The sequence below is a fragment of the Oncorhynchus tshawytscha genome, linkage group LG25, assembly GCF_018296145.1.
Source record: "Oncorhynchus tshawytscha isolate Ot180627B linkage group LG25, Otsh_v2.0, whole genome shotgun sequence".
Taxonomy (NCBI): Eukaryota; Metazoa; Chordata; class Actinopteri; order Salmoniformes; family Salmonidae; genus Oncorhynchus; species Oncorhynchus tshawytscha.
In genome coordinates this window covers 6335734-6349916 of record NC_056453.1, presented here as the reverse complement: position 1 = coordinate 6349916, position 14183 = coordinate 6335734, and the positions used below count along the sequence as shown (strand labels likewise).

Below are 14183 nucleotides of genomic sequence, written 5' to 3'. Positions count from 1 at the left end.
CAAGCGCATTCGCAAAACAAACACTGTAGTTGCACCAATGTACCTAACCATGAACATCAATGCCTTTCATAAAATCAATACACAAGTATATATTTTTAAACCTTCATGTTTAGTTAAAAGAAATTCATGTTAGCAGGCAATATTAACTAGGGAAATTGTGTCACTTCTCTTGCGTTCTGTGCAAGCAGAGTCAGGGTATATGCAGCAGTTTGGGCCACCTGGCTCGTTGCGAACTGTGTGAAGACCATTTCTTCCTAACAAAGACCGTAATTAATTTGCCAGAATTGTACATAATTATGACATAACATTGAAGGTTGTGTAATGTAACAGCAATATTTAGACTTCGGGATGCCACCTCGTTAGATAAAATACGGAATGGTTCCGTATTTCACTGAAAGAATAAATGTTTTGTTTTCGAAATGATAGTTTCCGGATTCGACCATATTAAATTACATAATGTTCATATTTCTGTGTGTTTATAACATTATAATTAAGTCTATGATTTGATAATTGATAGAGCAATCTGACTGGGTGGTGGTAGCCAGCAGCAGGCTGGTAAGCATTCAGTCAAACAACACTTTCCTGTGTTTGCCAGCAGCTCTTCGCAATGTTTGAAGCACAGCGCTGTTTATGACTTCAAGCCTATCAACTCCCGAGATTAGGCTGGCAATACTATAGTGCCTATAAGAACATCCAATAGTCAAAGGTATATGAAATACAAATGGTAGCGAGAGAAATAGTCCTATAATAACTACAACCTTCAACTCCTTAACTGGGAATATTGAAGACTCATGTTAAAAGGAACCACCAGCTTTCATATGTTCTGAGCAAGGAACTTAAACATTAGCTTTTTTACATGGCACATATTACACTTTTACTTTCTTCTCCAACACTGTGTTTTTGCATTATTTAAACCAAATTGAACATGTTTCATTATTTCTTTGAGACTAAATTGATTTTATTATTATATTAAGTTAAAATAAAAGTTTTCATTCAGTATTGTTGTAATTGCCATTATTACAAATATATATACAAAAATGTAAAAAATAATAATGAATACAAATTTGAAAAATTTTCCAATTAATCAGTATCGTTTTTTTTTTGGTCCTCCAATAATCGGTTGACCTCTAATTCCAAGAACAATATTTACACTACATGGCCAAAAATGAACAGCTTATTTCAAATTCATGAGCATTAATATGGAGTTGGTCCCCCCGTTGCTGCTATGACAGCCTCCACTCTTCTGGGAATGCTTTCACTTGATGGTGCAGGGACTTGTTTCCATTCAGCCACAAGAGCATTAGTGAGGTCGGGCACTGATGTTGGGCGATTAGGCCTGGCTTGCAGTTGGTGTTCCAATTCATCGAAAAAGGTGTTCGATGGGGTTGAGGTTAGGGCTCTGTGCAGGCCAGTCAAGATCTTCCACACCGATCTCGACAAACCATTTCTGCATGAACCTCGCTTTGTGCACGGGGGCATTGTCGTGCTGAAAACAGGAAAGGGCTTTCCCCAAACTGTTGGCACAAAGTTGTAAGCACAGAATACAATGTTGTTGATCCATCCTCAGTTTTCTCCTATCACAGCCATTAAACTCTGTAACTGTTTTAAATCGTCATTGGCCTCATGGTGAAATCCCAAAGTGGTTCTGTTCCTCTCCGGCAACTGAGTTAGGAAGGGTGCCTGTATCTTTGTAATGACTGGGTGTATTGATACACCATTAAATAAGAAATGTATAACTTCACCATGCTCAAAGGGATATTCAATGTCAGTTTATTTTTACATACAGTGGGGCAAAAAAGTATTTAGTCAGCCACCAATTGTGCAAGTTCTCCCACTTAAAAAGATGAGAGAGGCCTGTAATTTTCATCATAGGTACACTTGAACTATGACAGACAAAATGAGAAAAAAAAATCCAGAAAATCACATTGTAGGATTTTTTATGAATTTAGTTGCAATTTATGGTGGAAAATAAGTATTTGGTCACCTACAAACAAGCACGATTTCTGGCTCTCACAGACCTGTAACTTCTTCTTTAAGAGGCTCCTCTGTCCTCCACTCGTTACCTGTATTAATGGCACCTGTTTGAACTTGTTATCAGTATAAAAGACACCTGTCCACAACCTCAAACAGTCACACTCCAAACTCCACTATGGCCAAGACCAAAGTGCTGTCAGAGGACACCAGAAACAAAATTGTAGACCTGCACCAGGCTGGGAAGACGGAATCTGCGATAAGTAAGCAGCTTGGTTTGAAGAAATCAACTGTGGGAGCAATTATTAGGAAATGGAAGACATACAAGACCACTGATAATCTCCCTCGATCTGGGGCTCCACGCAAGATCTCACCCTGTGGGGTTAAAATGATCACAAGAACGGTGAGCAAAAATCCCAGAACCACACGGGGGGACCTAGTGAATGACCTGCAGAGAGCTGGGACCAAAGTAACAAAGCCTACCATCAGTAACACACTACGCCGCCAGGGACTCATCCTGCAGTGACAGACGTGTCCCCCTGCTTAAGCCAGTACATGTCCAGGCCCATCTGAAGTTAGCTAGAGAGCATTTGGATGATCCAGAAGAAGATTGGGAGAATGTCATATGGTCAGATGAAACCAAAATATAACTTTTTGGTAAAAACTCAACTCGTCGTGTTTGGAGGACAAAGAATGCAGAGTTGCATCCAAAGAACACCATACCTACTACTGTGAAGAATGGGGGTGGAAACATCATGCTTTGGGGCTATTTTTCTGCAAAGGGACCAGGACGACTGATCCGTGTAAAGGAAAGAATGAATGGGGCCACGTATCGTGAGATTTTGAGTGAAAACCTCCTTCCATCAGCAAGGGCATTGAAGATGAAATGTGGCTGGGTCTTTCAGCATGACAATGATCGCAAACACACCGCCCGGGCAACGAAGGAGTGGCTTCGTAAGAAGCATTTCAAGGTCCTTGAGTGGCCTAGCCAGTCTCCAGATCTCAACCCCATAGAAAATATTTGGAGGGAATTGAAAGTCCGTGTTGCCCAGAAACAGACCCAAAACATCACTGCTCTAGAGGAGATCTGCATGGAGGAATGGGCCAAACCACCAGCAACAGGGTGTGAAAACCTTGTGAAGACTTACAGAAAACGTTTGACCTCTGTCATTGCCAACACAGGGTATATAACAAAGTATTGAGATACACTTTTGTTATTGACCAAATACTTATTTTCCACCATAATTTGCAAATAAATTAATTAAAAATCCTACAATGTGATTTTCTAGATTATTTTCCTCATTTTGTCTGTCATAGTTGAAGTGTGCCTATGATGAAAATTACAGGCCTCTCTCATCTTTTTAAGTGGGAGAACTTGCACAATTGGTGGCTGACTAAATACTTTTTTGCCCCACTGTATCTACCAATAGGTGCCCTTCTTTGCGAGGCATTGTAAAATCACCCTGGTCTATGTGTTTTAAATTCATTGTTTGACTGAGGGACCTGACAGATACTTGTATGTGTGGGGTACAGAGATGAGGTAGTCATTCAAAAATGATGTTTAACACTATTGTTGTACACAGAGTGATACAGAGAAAGGGGAGCAGGCGAGAGAGAGAGAGAGTCAGAACCCTGCACATAGATTATATTTTGGTAATCTAGCAATGCCTCGTAAATCCCCCAAAATGTATATATGAAAGTAGGCTACATATTAGGCTATCAATGAGTATGGCTAAGCTATTATTCATAGTGCCAGTGAATTGAAGTTGAACATAGGCCTAATTAAACAGATGCATTTGGCTATTGTGCAATAAAACATTTGGCCTATAGCTTATTTAATGAAAACCTGGCTAGCTATTGATGTCTTAGGTCACGGGTCTCCAACCCTGTTCCTGGAGAGCTACCAACCATCCTGTAGGTTTCTGGAGTGAAAACCTACAGGATGGTAGCTCTCCACGAACAGGGTTGGAATGCCCTGTTCTTGGCAATAGATCGCAAAGTAGCATCCCTGCTAAACTTTGGAAATGGCAAGTTCACTTTCTCCCTTTCATCCACAAACACAGTCAAGTGCAAATACGGTTCAGCAGCTCAAATCAGCAGGATGTGGGGCATTGTTATTAGGAAGGACGTCTACCATGGATGGATCGCTAAAATAATGATTAGGATCACACTTCATCAATGTAAATTTTATGGGGAGACCTATACATTTGGCAGCCAAGCACGAGTTATCAGTGTAGCCTATTATCGTCTAGATATGACATTGAACTAACTTCACGCCTACAATAAAAACCTCCAGGCTTCCGTCACAAGAGTCAATTCAATAAAACATTTAAATAATTTCAGGGCAGTTTAGGAAAACAAATCCTGTGTGAATCATCCTCTGGAATAATGCACATGCTTGGACAATAATGACAAAACCAGCGTCTCTAGTAATACCCGTCTGAATAGGGATATAACATGGCAAAGAATAGGTTCATCAGCGTAGAGTGCGCCGCATCATCCCATGGGATCCGTCAAGGCTGCACACAGCAGAAATATCATTGAAATATTCTAGTTCTTACACAACACCACCTATATTCAAACAAAATAGGCCTTTTTATAGGCAAATGGGCAGCATTATGCTCATGCCAGTCCTCCTAGTTGAACTGCAACAATGAGAAATCCCAGGAGTCGACTAAAGTGGAAATTCCAACCGGATGCTTCAGGTGTATACTTCCGGTGAAACATTTGGCTCCTTGGGTCCAGTGGTGTAAAAATACTACTTCAGTAGGTTTTTGGGGGGTATCTGTACTTTACTATTTACATTTTTGACAACTTTTACTTCACTACATTCCTAAAGAAAATTATGTACTTTTTACTCCATACATTTTCCCTGCCACCCAAAACTACTCATTACATTTTGAATGCTTAGCAGGACAGGAAAATGGTCTAATTAACACACTTATGAAAAAACATCCCTGGTCATCCCTACTGCCTCTGATCTGTCGGACTCACTAAACACATGCTTCATTTGTAAATTATGTCGGAGTGTTGGAGCGTGCCCATGGCTATCCATAAATAAAAAAAACAAGAAAATGGTGCTGTCTGGTTTTGATACTTAAATAACATCTGGCACAGAATAAGGACTACTGCCAGAAAATAACATTTGTTTTTTTGAAGTTGGTCCAAGTGTGACTTGCTCGGAGATTGAGCTCCTCTGTCCAACTTTCATTACTCAAACTCTCCTGTTGGATTTATCTACAGCTATGCACATGCGCAAATGGGATTTATTTACAAAAGATAGGAGTCAAACAAGTTAAATCGACATCCATTAATGGAAAATGATCTGGCGATTTGAAAAACGTCAAATTATCTATTATCTTGCGACATATGTAAATTCCTTTATTACGTCACGTTAGCTTACAATAAATATTATTTTGATGGAAAACTGAATTTAGCTTCTTACGTCGCTACAAGTTACGTTGACATCCCTTCTTAAATCACTTGATAACATTATGAAGTATGACATGCTCCTTTATTTTCTTAGTCTGCTCATACTGTCTCATGATCCAATTCCTGATTGCTACCCAGTCACCATGGGAAATGTCCAGTCTCTCTCACCCAGCTATCAGGGAGGCCCGAGATGGGCCGGGCAGTGTGGGCCATGACACGGCTGTTCAGAACAGCAGGAACGCCAAAGGCAAGAACCTGAAGCGCTGCTCAATCATCAACATGAAGCGGAAGAAGGGTTCCAAGAAGGTGCAGCCCAACGGGATCAATGAGAACAGCGTGACCCACCTCAACAACAGACACTTGGAGAAGTCTCAGTCCTGCACCAACCTGTCCACTCTCACCCAGGACCAGAGTACCCCAGACCTCACCAAGAGCTCAGAAAATGTCCTCGCCAATTCCAACGTGGCCACCAACATGCCCAAGAGGGTGATAGTCCAGGCCTCAACTGGTGAACTGCTGCACTGGGTGAGTTCCTGTGTCGGCACTGCTACCGACTCCAGAATCTGTCCCCGAACGACCCAGGGCTGTGGCTGCAGAGTGTAGACCGCTTCCTGCTCAACCACGGCTGGGGGAACCAGAGCATCCTCACCCCAGCCAATGTGGTGTTTGTCTACATGCTGTGCCGCAAGGTGGTCTCCTCCGAAGCAGCCACCGAGCACCAGCTGCAGGCCATGGTGATCACCTGCCTCTACCTGACCTGCTCCTACATGGGCAACGAGAACTCCTACCCAGAGACCCTTCCTGGTGGAGAGCTCCAGGGACATCTTCTGGGAGAGCTGCCTGTCTATCATCAACCTGATGCATGGCAACATGCTCCAGATGACCACGGAGCAGCACTATTTCTTCCAACTGTTTGCCAACCAAAAAAACGAAAGCCAGGAGGAGAGGAGCCTCCTCCAGTCTGGCATTTCAAAATGGAGGGAGGAACTTTAATTCAGAGACTAGGAAAGGGGAAGTTTTGATGGGAAATGATGATTCACATATTTTGTGTGCTAAAATGAGGGTACATTTGGCTTAGATGAACCCCAAAAGTTAAAATTGAAAAATTCAAAACAAATAATGAAAAAGATATATAAAAAAGGAACACAAATCTACAGCTATAATTGAATGTGGAGAAGACCAAGGCTGCAGCCCACCAGCCACACGACTGTTTCTCTGGCTTTCTAAGATGTGCACTGCCTACCATAGGAGGGTGATTGAGCACCCTTGTGGGACTGGGCTAGTGCTCACATCACACTGAGACTGCAGCCTACCAACCTACTATCTGACAGTCAGATGTGCACTGCCTATCACAGGTGGGTAGATGAGCACTGCTATACAGCTCATTTGGAAAAGTATTCAGACCCCTTGACTTTATTCACATTTTGTTACGTTACAGCCTTATTCTAAAATTGATTCATTCACCCCCCCTCAATCTACATACATTAGCCCATAATGACAAAAAGATTTAAAAAATAAATAAAATAAAAAACATTTTTGCAAATGTATAAAATAAAGAAACGGAAATATCACATTTTCATAAGTATTCAGACCCTTTACTCAGTACTTTCTTGAAGCACCTTTGGCTGCAATTACAGCCTCAAATCTTCTTGGGTATGACGCTACAAGCTTGGCACACCTGTATTTGGGGAGTTTCTACCATTCTTCTCTGCAGATCCTCTCAAGCTCTGTCAGGTTAGATGGGGAGTGTTGCTGCACAGCTATTTTCAGGTCTCTCCTGAGATGTTCGATTGGGTTCAAGTCAGGGCTCGGGCTGGGCCACTCAAGGACATTGAGACTTGTCCCGAAGCCAGTCCTGCTTGGTCTTGGCTGTGTGCTTGGGGTCATTGTCCTGTTGGAAGGTGAACCATCGCCCCAGTCTAAGGTCCTGAGCGCTCTGCTCTGGAGCAGGTTTTCATCAAGGAACTTTGCTCTGTTCATCTTTCCCTCGATCCTGACTAGTCCTCCAGTCCCTGCTGCTGAAAAACATCCCCACAGCATGATGCTGCCATAACCATGCTTCACCGTAGGGATAGTGCCAGGTTTTCTCCAGACATGATGCTTGGCATTCAGGCCAAAGAGTTCAATCTTGGTTTCATCAGACCAGAGAATCTTGCTTCTCATAGTTTGAGAGTCTTTGGGCTGTCATGTGCCTTTTACTGACAAGTGTGTGTCTTTCCAAATCATGTCCAATCAATTTAATTTACCACAGGTGGACTCCAATTAAGTTGTAGAAACATCTCAAGGATGATCAATGGAAACAGGATGCACCTGAGCTCAATTTCTAGTCTCATAGCAAAGGTTCTGAATACTTATGTAAATAAGGTATTTCTGTTTTTTGAGGTATTGTGTGTAGATTGATGAGCATTTACATTTTTTTTTTTTGAATAAGGCTGTAATGTAACAAAATGTGTAGCTAATGGGGATCCTAATAAACAAAACAATTGGAGGGATGCGACACCATTCTTCCAAGAGAAATTCCATCATTTGGTGTTTTGTTGGTGGAAAACACTGTCTCAGGTGCCGCTCCAGAATCTCCCACAAGTGTTCAATTGGGTTGAGATCTGGTGACTTTCATTCAGTGACCACTCGTGCCCTGTTGGATGGGGACATTGTCCTCCTATGCGGGTATAGCCAAAATAATGGCCGGCCCAGCATTTTTATACATGACCCTAATTATGATGGGATGTTAATTGCTTAATTAAATCATGAACCACACATGTGGAAGCCCCTGCTTTTAATACACTTTATCCCTTTCCATTATTTCCTCACTTACCTGTACATTCTGTGGTCAGAAGTTACGCAGTTAGATCCATCTACATTGTCAGCAGTGTGAGGTCAGAGACACGCATGCACACACACAGACACACACACAGTACTGACTTATCGAGGGTGCGTGCTTCCTGGCTGTACTCAGGCAGGTTGTTGAGGTCCCGTGGCGAGGCATCCACCATGGTCAGGTCCAGATGCAGGCTGTCCCCCTCCTTCCCCACCACCTCTAACCCTGTCAGTCCCAGGTAGTGGGAGTCCCCCCACGTCATGCTCAACTCTATCCTAAGGCCTGAAGATGGGGAGGGGGGAGAGAAGGAGAGAGAGATCTTAGAGAGTCCGTATGAAACAAGCTGAGCTAGCAACATTTTACAGAGAGCAAAATACAGTCCTGTGTTTAAAATGAGGAATTAATCATGAATAACACTAACTTAGAAGAGAGTACTCACACTTTCCGTTGTACATTCCTGGGATCTGCTCCAGGGTCTCCTCAGAATGACCATCAGTAGGGTTCAGATGGAGTTTTAACTGAAAGATGGCAGTGAATAGAAACCAGAAATGTTAGTGCTGGGCTGGAAAAAAACCTGCACGTCTTGTATCAAATCGGGCAGGTAGCCTAGTGGTTAGAGCATTGGACTAGTAACCAAAAGGTTGCAAGATCGAATCCCTGAGCTGACAAGGTAAAAATCTGTCCTTTTGCCCCTGAACAAGGCAGTTAACCCACGGTTCCTAGGCCATCATTGAAAATAATAATTTGTTCTTACCTGACTTGCCTAGTTAAATAAAGGTTAAAAACATAAAAATTAAAAATAAATGTATCCAGGCTTTCCATGTTTTCACTGTACAGTCCCAGTCAGTCATGTTGTACTCACAGCGAGGTCGTCCTCGGGTCTGAAGCCAGCCTGGGTGAAAGGTCGTTCCTCCCCCTCTCCGTCAGCAGTGCGAGGCCTCTGCAGCTCCTCCTCATACCCCACCAGCTCTTTGAAGCCCTCCGCCTCCCCGCAGAACGTCTCGTCGTAGCGCGACATAGCCTCCAGGATCTCATCATCCGTGGTGAACAAGATGGTGTCCCCGAACTGGTCCAGACCTAAGAGGAGAGGGGTGGAGGTATAATTCAAGATGTTAGAGGCAAACATGTTTTAATGCATGGGCAACAAATGACATTAAACCTACACTGAGTGTATAAAACACTTTCCATGACATATACTGACCAGGTGAATCCAGGTGAAAGACATGATCCCTTATTGATGTCACTTGTTAAATCCACTTCAATCAGTGTAGATGAATGGGAGGAGACAGGTTAAATAAGGACTTTTAAGCCTTGAGACAATTGAGACATAGATTGTGTTTGTGTGCCATTCAGAGGGTGAATGAGCAAGACAAAATATTTGAGTGCCTTTGAACGGGCTATGGTAGTAGGTTTGTGTCAAGAACTGCAACGCTGATGAGTTTTTCACACTCATCAGTTTCCCGTGTGTATTAAGAATGGTCCCCCACCCAAAGGACATCCAGCCAAATTGACACAACTGTGGGAAGCATCGGAGCATATGCCAGCATCCCTGTGGAACCTTGTTAGAGTCCATGCCCCGACGAATTGAGGCTGTTCTGAGTGCAAAAGCGGGGGTGTGCAACTCAATATTAGGGAGGCTTTCTTAATGTTTGTACACTCAGTGTATTTTGTCACCAAACAAATGCTGTAGTTCTACGATCTAAATTAATATAATACATGAAGCTCGTAAAATAAGGACCTATTATAGGCCAACTGTGGTAGAACTATAACATGAGATACATTTGGGTGTCTAAGTAGAGAGGCTGCCCCTCACTCATGATCCCCCCTACCTCCAGACAGTGTCCCTGACGCCTTGGCGATCTCTCCCCTGAAGATGCACCTCCCATCCAGCAGCATCTCAGCCTCCTTCACCCCCCTGAACGAGTGGATCCTGGACTTGTTGTAATTCCACACTCTTATCATGGCCACCTGACATGGCCCAGTGAACTCCAGGTAGATCACGTGACTCATCCCCTGGGTGAACGGCGCCAGCCACAGGTGCATGTCGTCCTGCGTGCGGTTGATTCCGTCGATTAGGTTGGCAACCACGCGCGGGTCTTTGCCGTAGGCGGGCAGCACGTTAATATCAGGCGGGTCGGCTTGGATGTGGGCGGGACGGACGGGCTGACCGCTGGAGCTGAAGACTTCCAGACCGTTGAGGCCCACGTAGTGGCGGTCACCCCATGTGGACAGGATGTTAATGACCAGACGTTGACCACGTGGGAGGACCGGAATCTCAAATTCTGGCTCGGCGAAAAGGTCATCCACCGGGTCATCGCAGAAGCCCCCTTGAGGGGCGGGTGAAGACAGGTGGGACGAAGAGGGGAAGGGGCTGCAGGGGGGGCCTGCTGGGTCGGAGGTGATTGTGGCGATACTGGCGGCTCTGGAGGAACGCTGGAGGAACTCGTCAAAGATGTCGCCCTCGAAGTCCATGTTGGAGATGCGACCACGCTGGCACTGGTTGAACTTTGTGAGGGAGTCCCAGGACTCCATGAGGTTGTCATCCTGGGCCTGCAGGCTGTGGAGCGTGGCCCGGGGGGTACGATGCTGTCTCTTGCTGATGCTGCCTGACACTGAACTTGGCTCCTCTGTGGAATCAACACACTCTCATGTTACCTCAAAGACCATGCAGAGTACCTAATACAAGTGTAGTAGCTAAGCAAGCTTATTTTTTGACCGTTTTATACATTGTGGTACTCTATATCATTTTGCGAGTAAGAATTCTCAAACTAAAGTTATGGCCCACAATAATCCTAAAATAATTGTACATATTCCAGTTATGAAGAAGATACAACTATTATGGTAATGATTATGTAATTTTCACACTGAATAGCCCAACTCAGACAGCTGGTGTGATAACTTTCAGCTGACACGCCCACAACAGATATGGTCAGAACCAGCTGGCATGGGGGAAAAACAAGCTATTACTAGAGGGTCTGGGGGGGGAGTCTGTCTGTTGTCATGGAGATAAAGAGAGATTATTATAGGATGCAGGCCTAGATTTGATGTGATGCAGCAATCTGTCTGCTCTATAATCTCATTTAGGAAAAAAAACAAGATACGTCTGGTCTGCCGTTGACAAGAACAACGAGATTTCTCAATACCCTCAACATTGGGAAACCAATGGCAGATCCTGGGGGGAAAACATTCTTGAGTTGTATAATAAAGGCAAGTAGACAAACAGGCTACCACTAGAGATGATTCTGTCTCAAATCACATTAACTTCTCATATCTTGCCTGCACAGCTCAGTATGCAGAGTAGATAAAGGAGCCGCAAAAGTATTGTACAAATGAAATGACTCACACAGGTCTTAGGACCACACGTACACACACACACACACACAGTATATTATCCTACCTGTGGTCAGTCCAATGGCTCCATGCTGGTGCTCCTCTGCTGGTTTTCTGCTACTAGTGTTGTTGTTCATGCCTGAGCTCCTACGTCCACTAACAGGCCGGTCCTGGTGCTGCTGGTCACCTCCCAGGTCCAGAGAATCTGCACACCATTGGCCCTCGTTCACAGTCCTCTCCACCCCCCGACACACCCTCCCCGGGTTACAGCCCAGCTCCGGGAGCACCGAGGTAGAGGTGGATTGGGGGAGGGGAGGTTTGGGCTCCACAGACTGCTGGGGCACTAGCCAGAGGGGTCTCTCCCTTCCGGCCTCGCAGCCCTCGGGGGCGCTCCGGGCCAGGGGCTGTAGCCACTGGGGACTCCTGGAGGAAGAAGGCTGGGTGGTGACTGTGCACTCTGTGGGTTGACCCGACTGCTCCAGCTGCTGTTTCAGAGGGGGTGGGGGAGGGCCAGGTCCGGAGGGTCCATGTCAAAGGAGTCCCTCAGTAGGGGGGGACAGTTTGTAGATGTGGGGGAGGGGGGATTGTAGATTTGATCCTGCATGTCTATCCTGACCTGGGCTAGCCCCTCAGATAGTCTGTGGTTGGGGTCTCGATTCTCCCCTCTGCTTTCCACCCACGCGCCACTCTCGTCATGGCGCTGTGGGCTGGCACCCCGCAGACTGTGGCCGGACCCCACTGGGCTGGGAGAGAAGGATTCTGGGACTTGGAGTGCCTGGAGGTCGATGCTGGTGCTGTAATCAAAGATCTGGTTGCCACAGCCCTTGTCCAGCTCACCTTCAAACACCAGAGTGCTGTTGAGGTAAAGATTCACATGCCGGGCACCAACGTCCAGGTCCTAAAAAAGAACAGCACAGCTATTTCAGGCTCTAAGCAGGGCAATATTTAGATAATGCATGGATTTCGGTAGACCATATAAGAAAAGCAACATCGAAAATGAAAAATGAACAAGGAAAATGTCAAAGAGCTGGAATATTGATGTGAACGTGACATAGATCAACACTGAAACTGATACCATACTGTTAACCAAGGAGCTGCCTAGTTGTAGGCCCCAATATTCTTTCCCAGAGGTATGTAGACAGAGTCAATTAAGCTAACCGTGCAGACGTAGTCAACTGTAAAGCTAATTGTAATTAGTCTCCTTACCAACACACACAGACAGACATGGATGGCTAAATGGCTAAGACCAGCCTCAAATCTCCTCAATCCCTGCTCATTAAATCAGTGTATCCCCACCCCATGGATCCCACAGTATCAAACAGCTCCTTACCTCGCATCCTAAAACACACCACTAGAACCTGAAATAGGACTCAATGAAAAGAGACACTGCTAATATCAACCCATATCATCCACAGTTCCAGACAGACCCCTGGTTGCCTGGGCTTTGTGATTCCCGTCCTTCCCTTTTGTGACAGCAGCAGGGCGAGAGGCGAGAGCAGTAACCTGGGCGTCCCCTCATTAATCCTCCAGGTCTAATCTCTTACTGTTCCACATTTGGACTGACTGGTAGCTCACACAGACACGGCTTGAAGGCTATACCCTCCCTCCCAAAGCCTTCTGCCAATATGGTGGTCACCCTGTAGAATGACAGGGGCTGGCTGAAGCAAGCTGGATTTATGAGCAACTGTTAACAGATGAATGTGTTTATCTTAGTAAACCCTGAACTAGGAATAGTGTGATGAACCAATCAGAGGCTTTATATATGTAAGGGCTGCACATACAGTAAGTGCTAACAACTTAAGTACCATTTCTATCAAAATCCATTTGAATCATTACCTAATGCAACCCTTTTTACTATAACTGGCAACCTCTACTGCAAAGGCTCCAGCCAAAAGCAGTGCACTACAAAATAACGACTAGGGTGCCATTTCAGACTCAATCTGCCAGTTTGGCCCTAAAATGGGCTCTTACACTGAGGCTCCTGTTGTAGTTCCAGATCTTGATCAGGGATATCCCAAAGTCCGGAGAGCGCTCCAAGTTCCTGATGATGAAGTACAGTTGAACCGGGAGATGGAAAGGACAGGTCCACATATGACACTCCTTTGTGGTCTGGTGGTCAAACCAACACACAACAACAGAGATAAGCAGTCAGTTTAAGTAAAAAAATTAAAATCTGCATTTTTTTATTGGTCATATACACATATTTAGCAGATGTTATTGCGGATGAAGCGAAATAGATGAATACATTCACTTACAAAGCCCGTGCAGTCAAAATGTTCATGTATTTTATATACACTGCTCAAAAAAAATAAAGGGAACACTTATACAACACAATGTAACTCCAAGTCAATCACACTTCTGTGAAATCAAACTGTCCACTTAGGAAGCAACACTGATTGACAATAAATTTCACATGCTGTTGTGCAAATAGAATAGACAACAGGTGGAAATTATAGGCAATTAGCAAGACCCCCCCAATAAAGGAGTGGTTCTGCAGGTGATAACCACAGACCACTTCTCAGTTCCTATGCTTCCTGGCTGATGTTTTGGTCACTTTTGAATGCTGGCGGTGCTTTCACTCTAGTGGTAGCATGAGACGGAGTCTACAACCCACACAAGTGGCTCAGGTAGT

The 14183-nt window shown here is 44.6% G+C and overlaps 1 protein-coding gene and 1 pseudogene across 1 annotated transcript in view; one reads left to right on the top strand and one right to left on the bottom strand.

Annotated features, from left to right (window-relative positions):
* The window catches only part of LOC112224105 (katanin-interacting protein-like), a 50118-nt gene that overhangs the window by 9292 nt on the left and 26643 nt on the right, over positions 1-14183 (bottom strand). The window contains 7 exon segments of the mRNA XM_042305894.1: positions 8326-8503; positions 8661-8739; positions 9084-9298; positions 10051-10848; positions 11619-12043; positions 12046-12449; positions 13523-13660. Of these exon segments, the coding sequence (XP_042161828.1) occupies positions 8326-8503; positions 8661-8739; positions 9084-9298; positions 10051-10848; positions 11619-12043; positions 12046-12449; positions 13523-13660 (2237 nt within the window).
* LOC112224104 lies at positions 5399-6396 on the top strand (annotated as a pseudogene).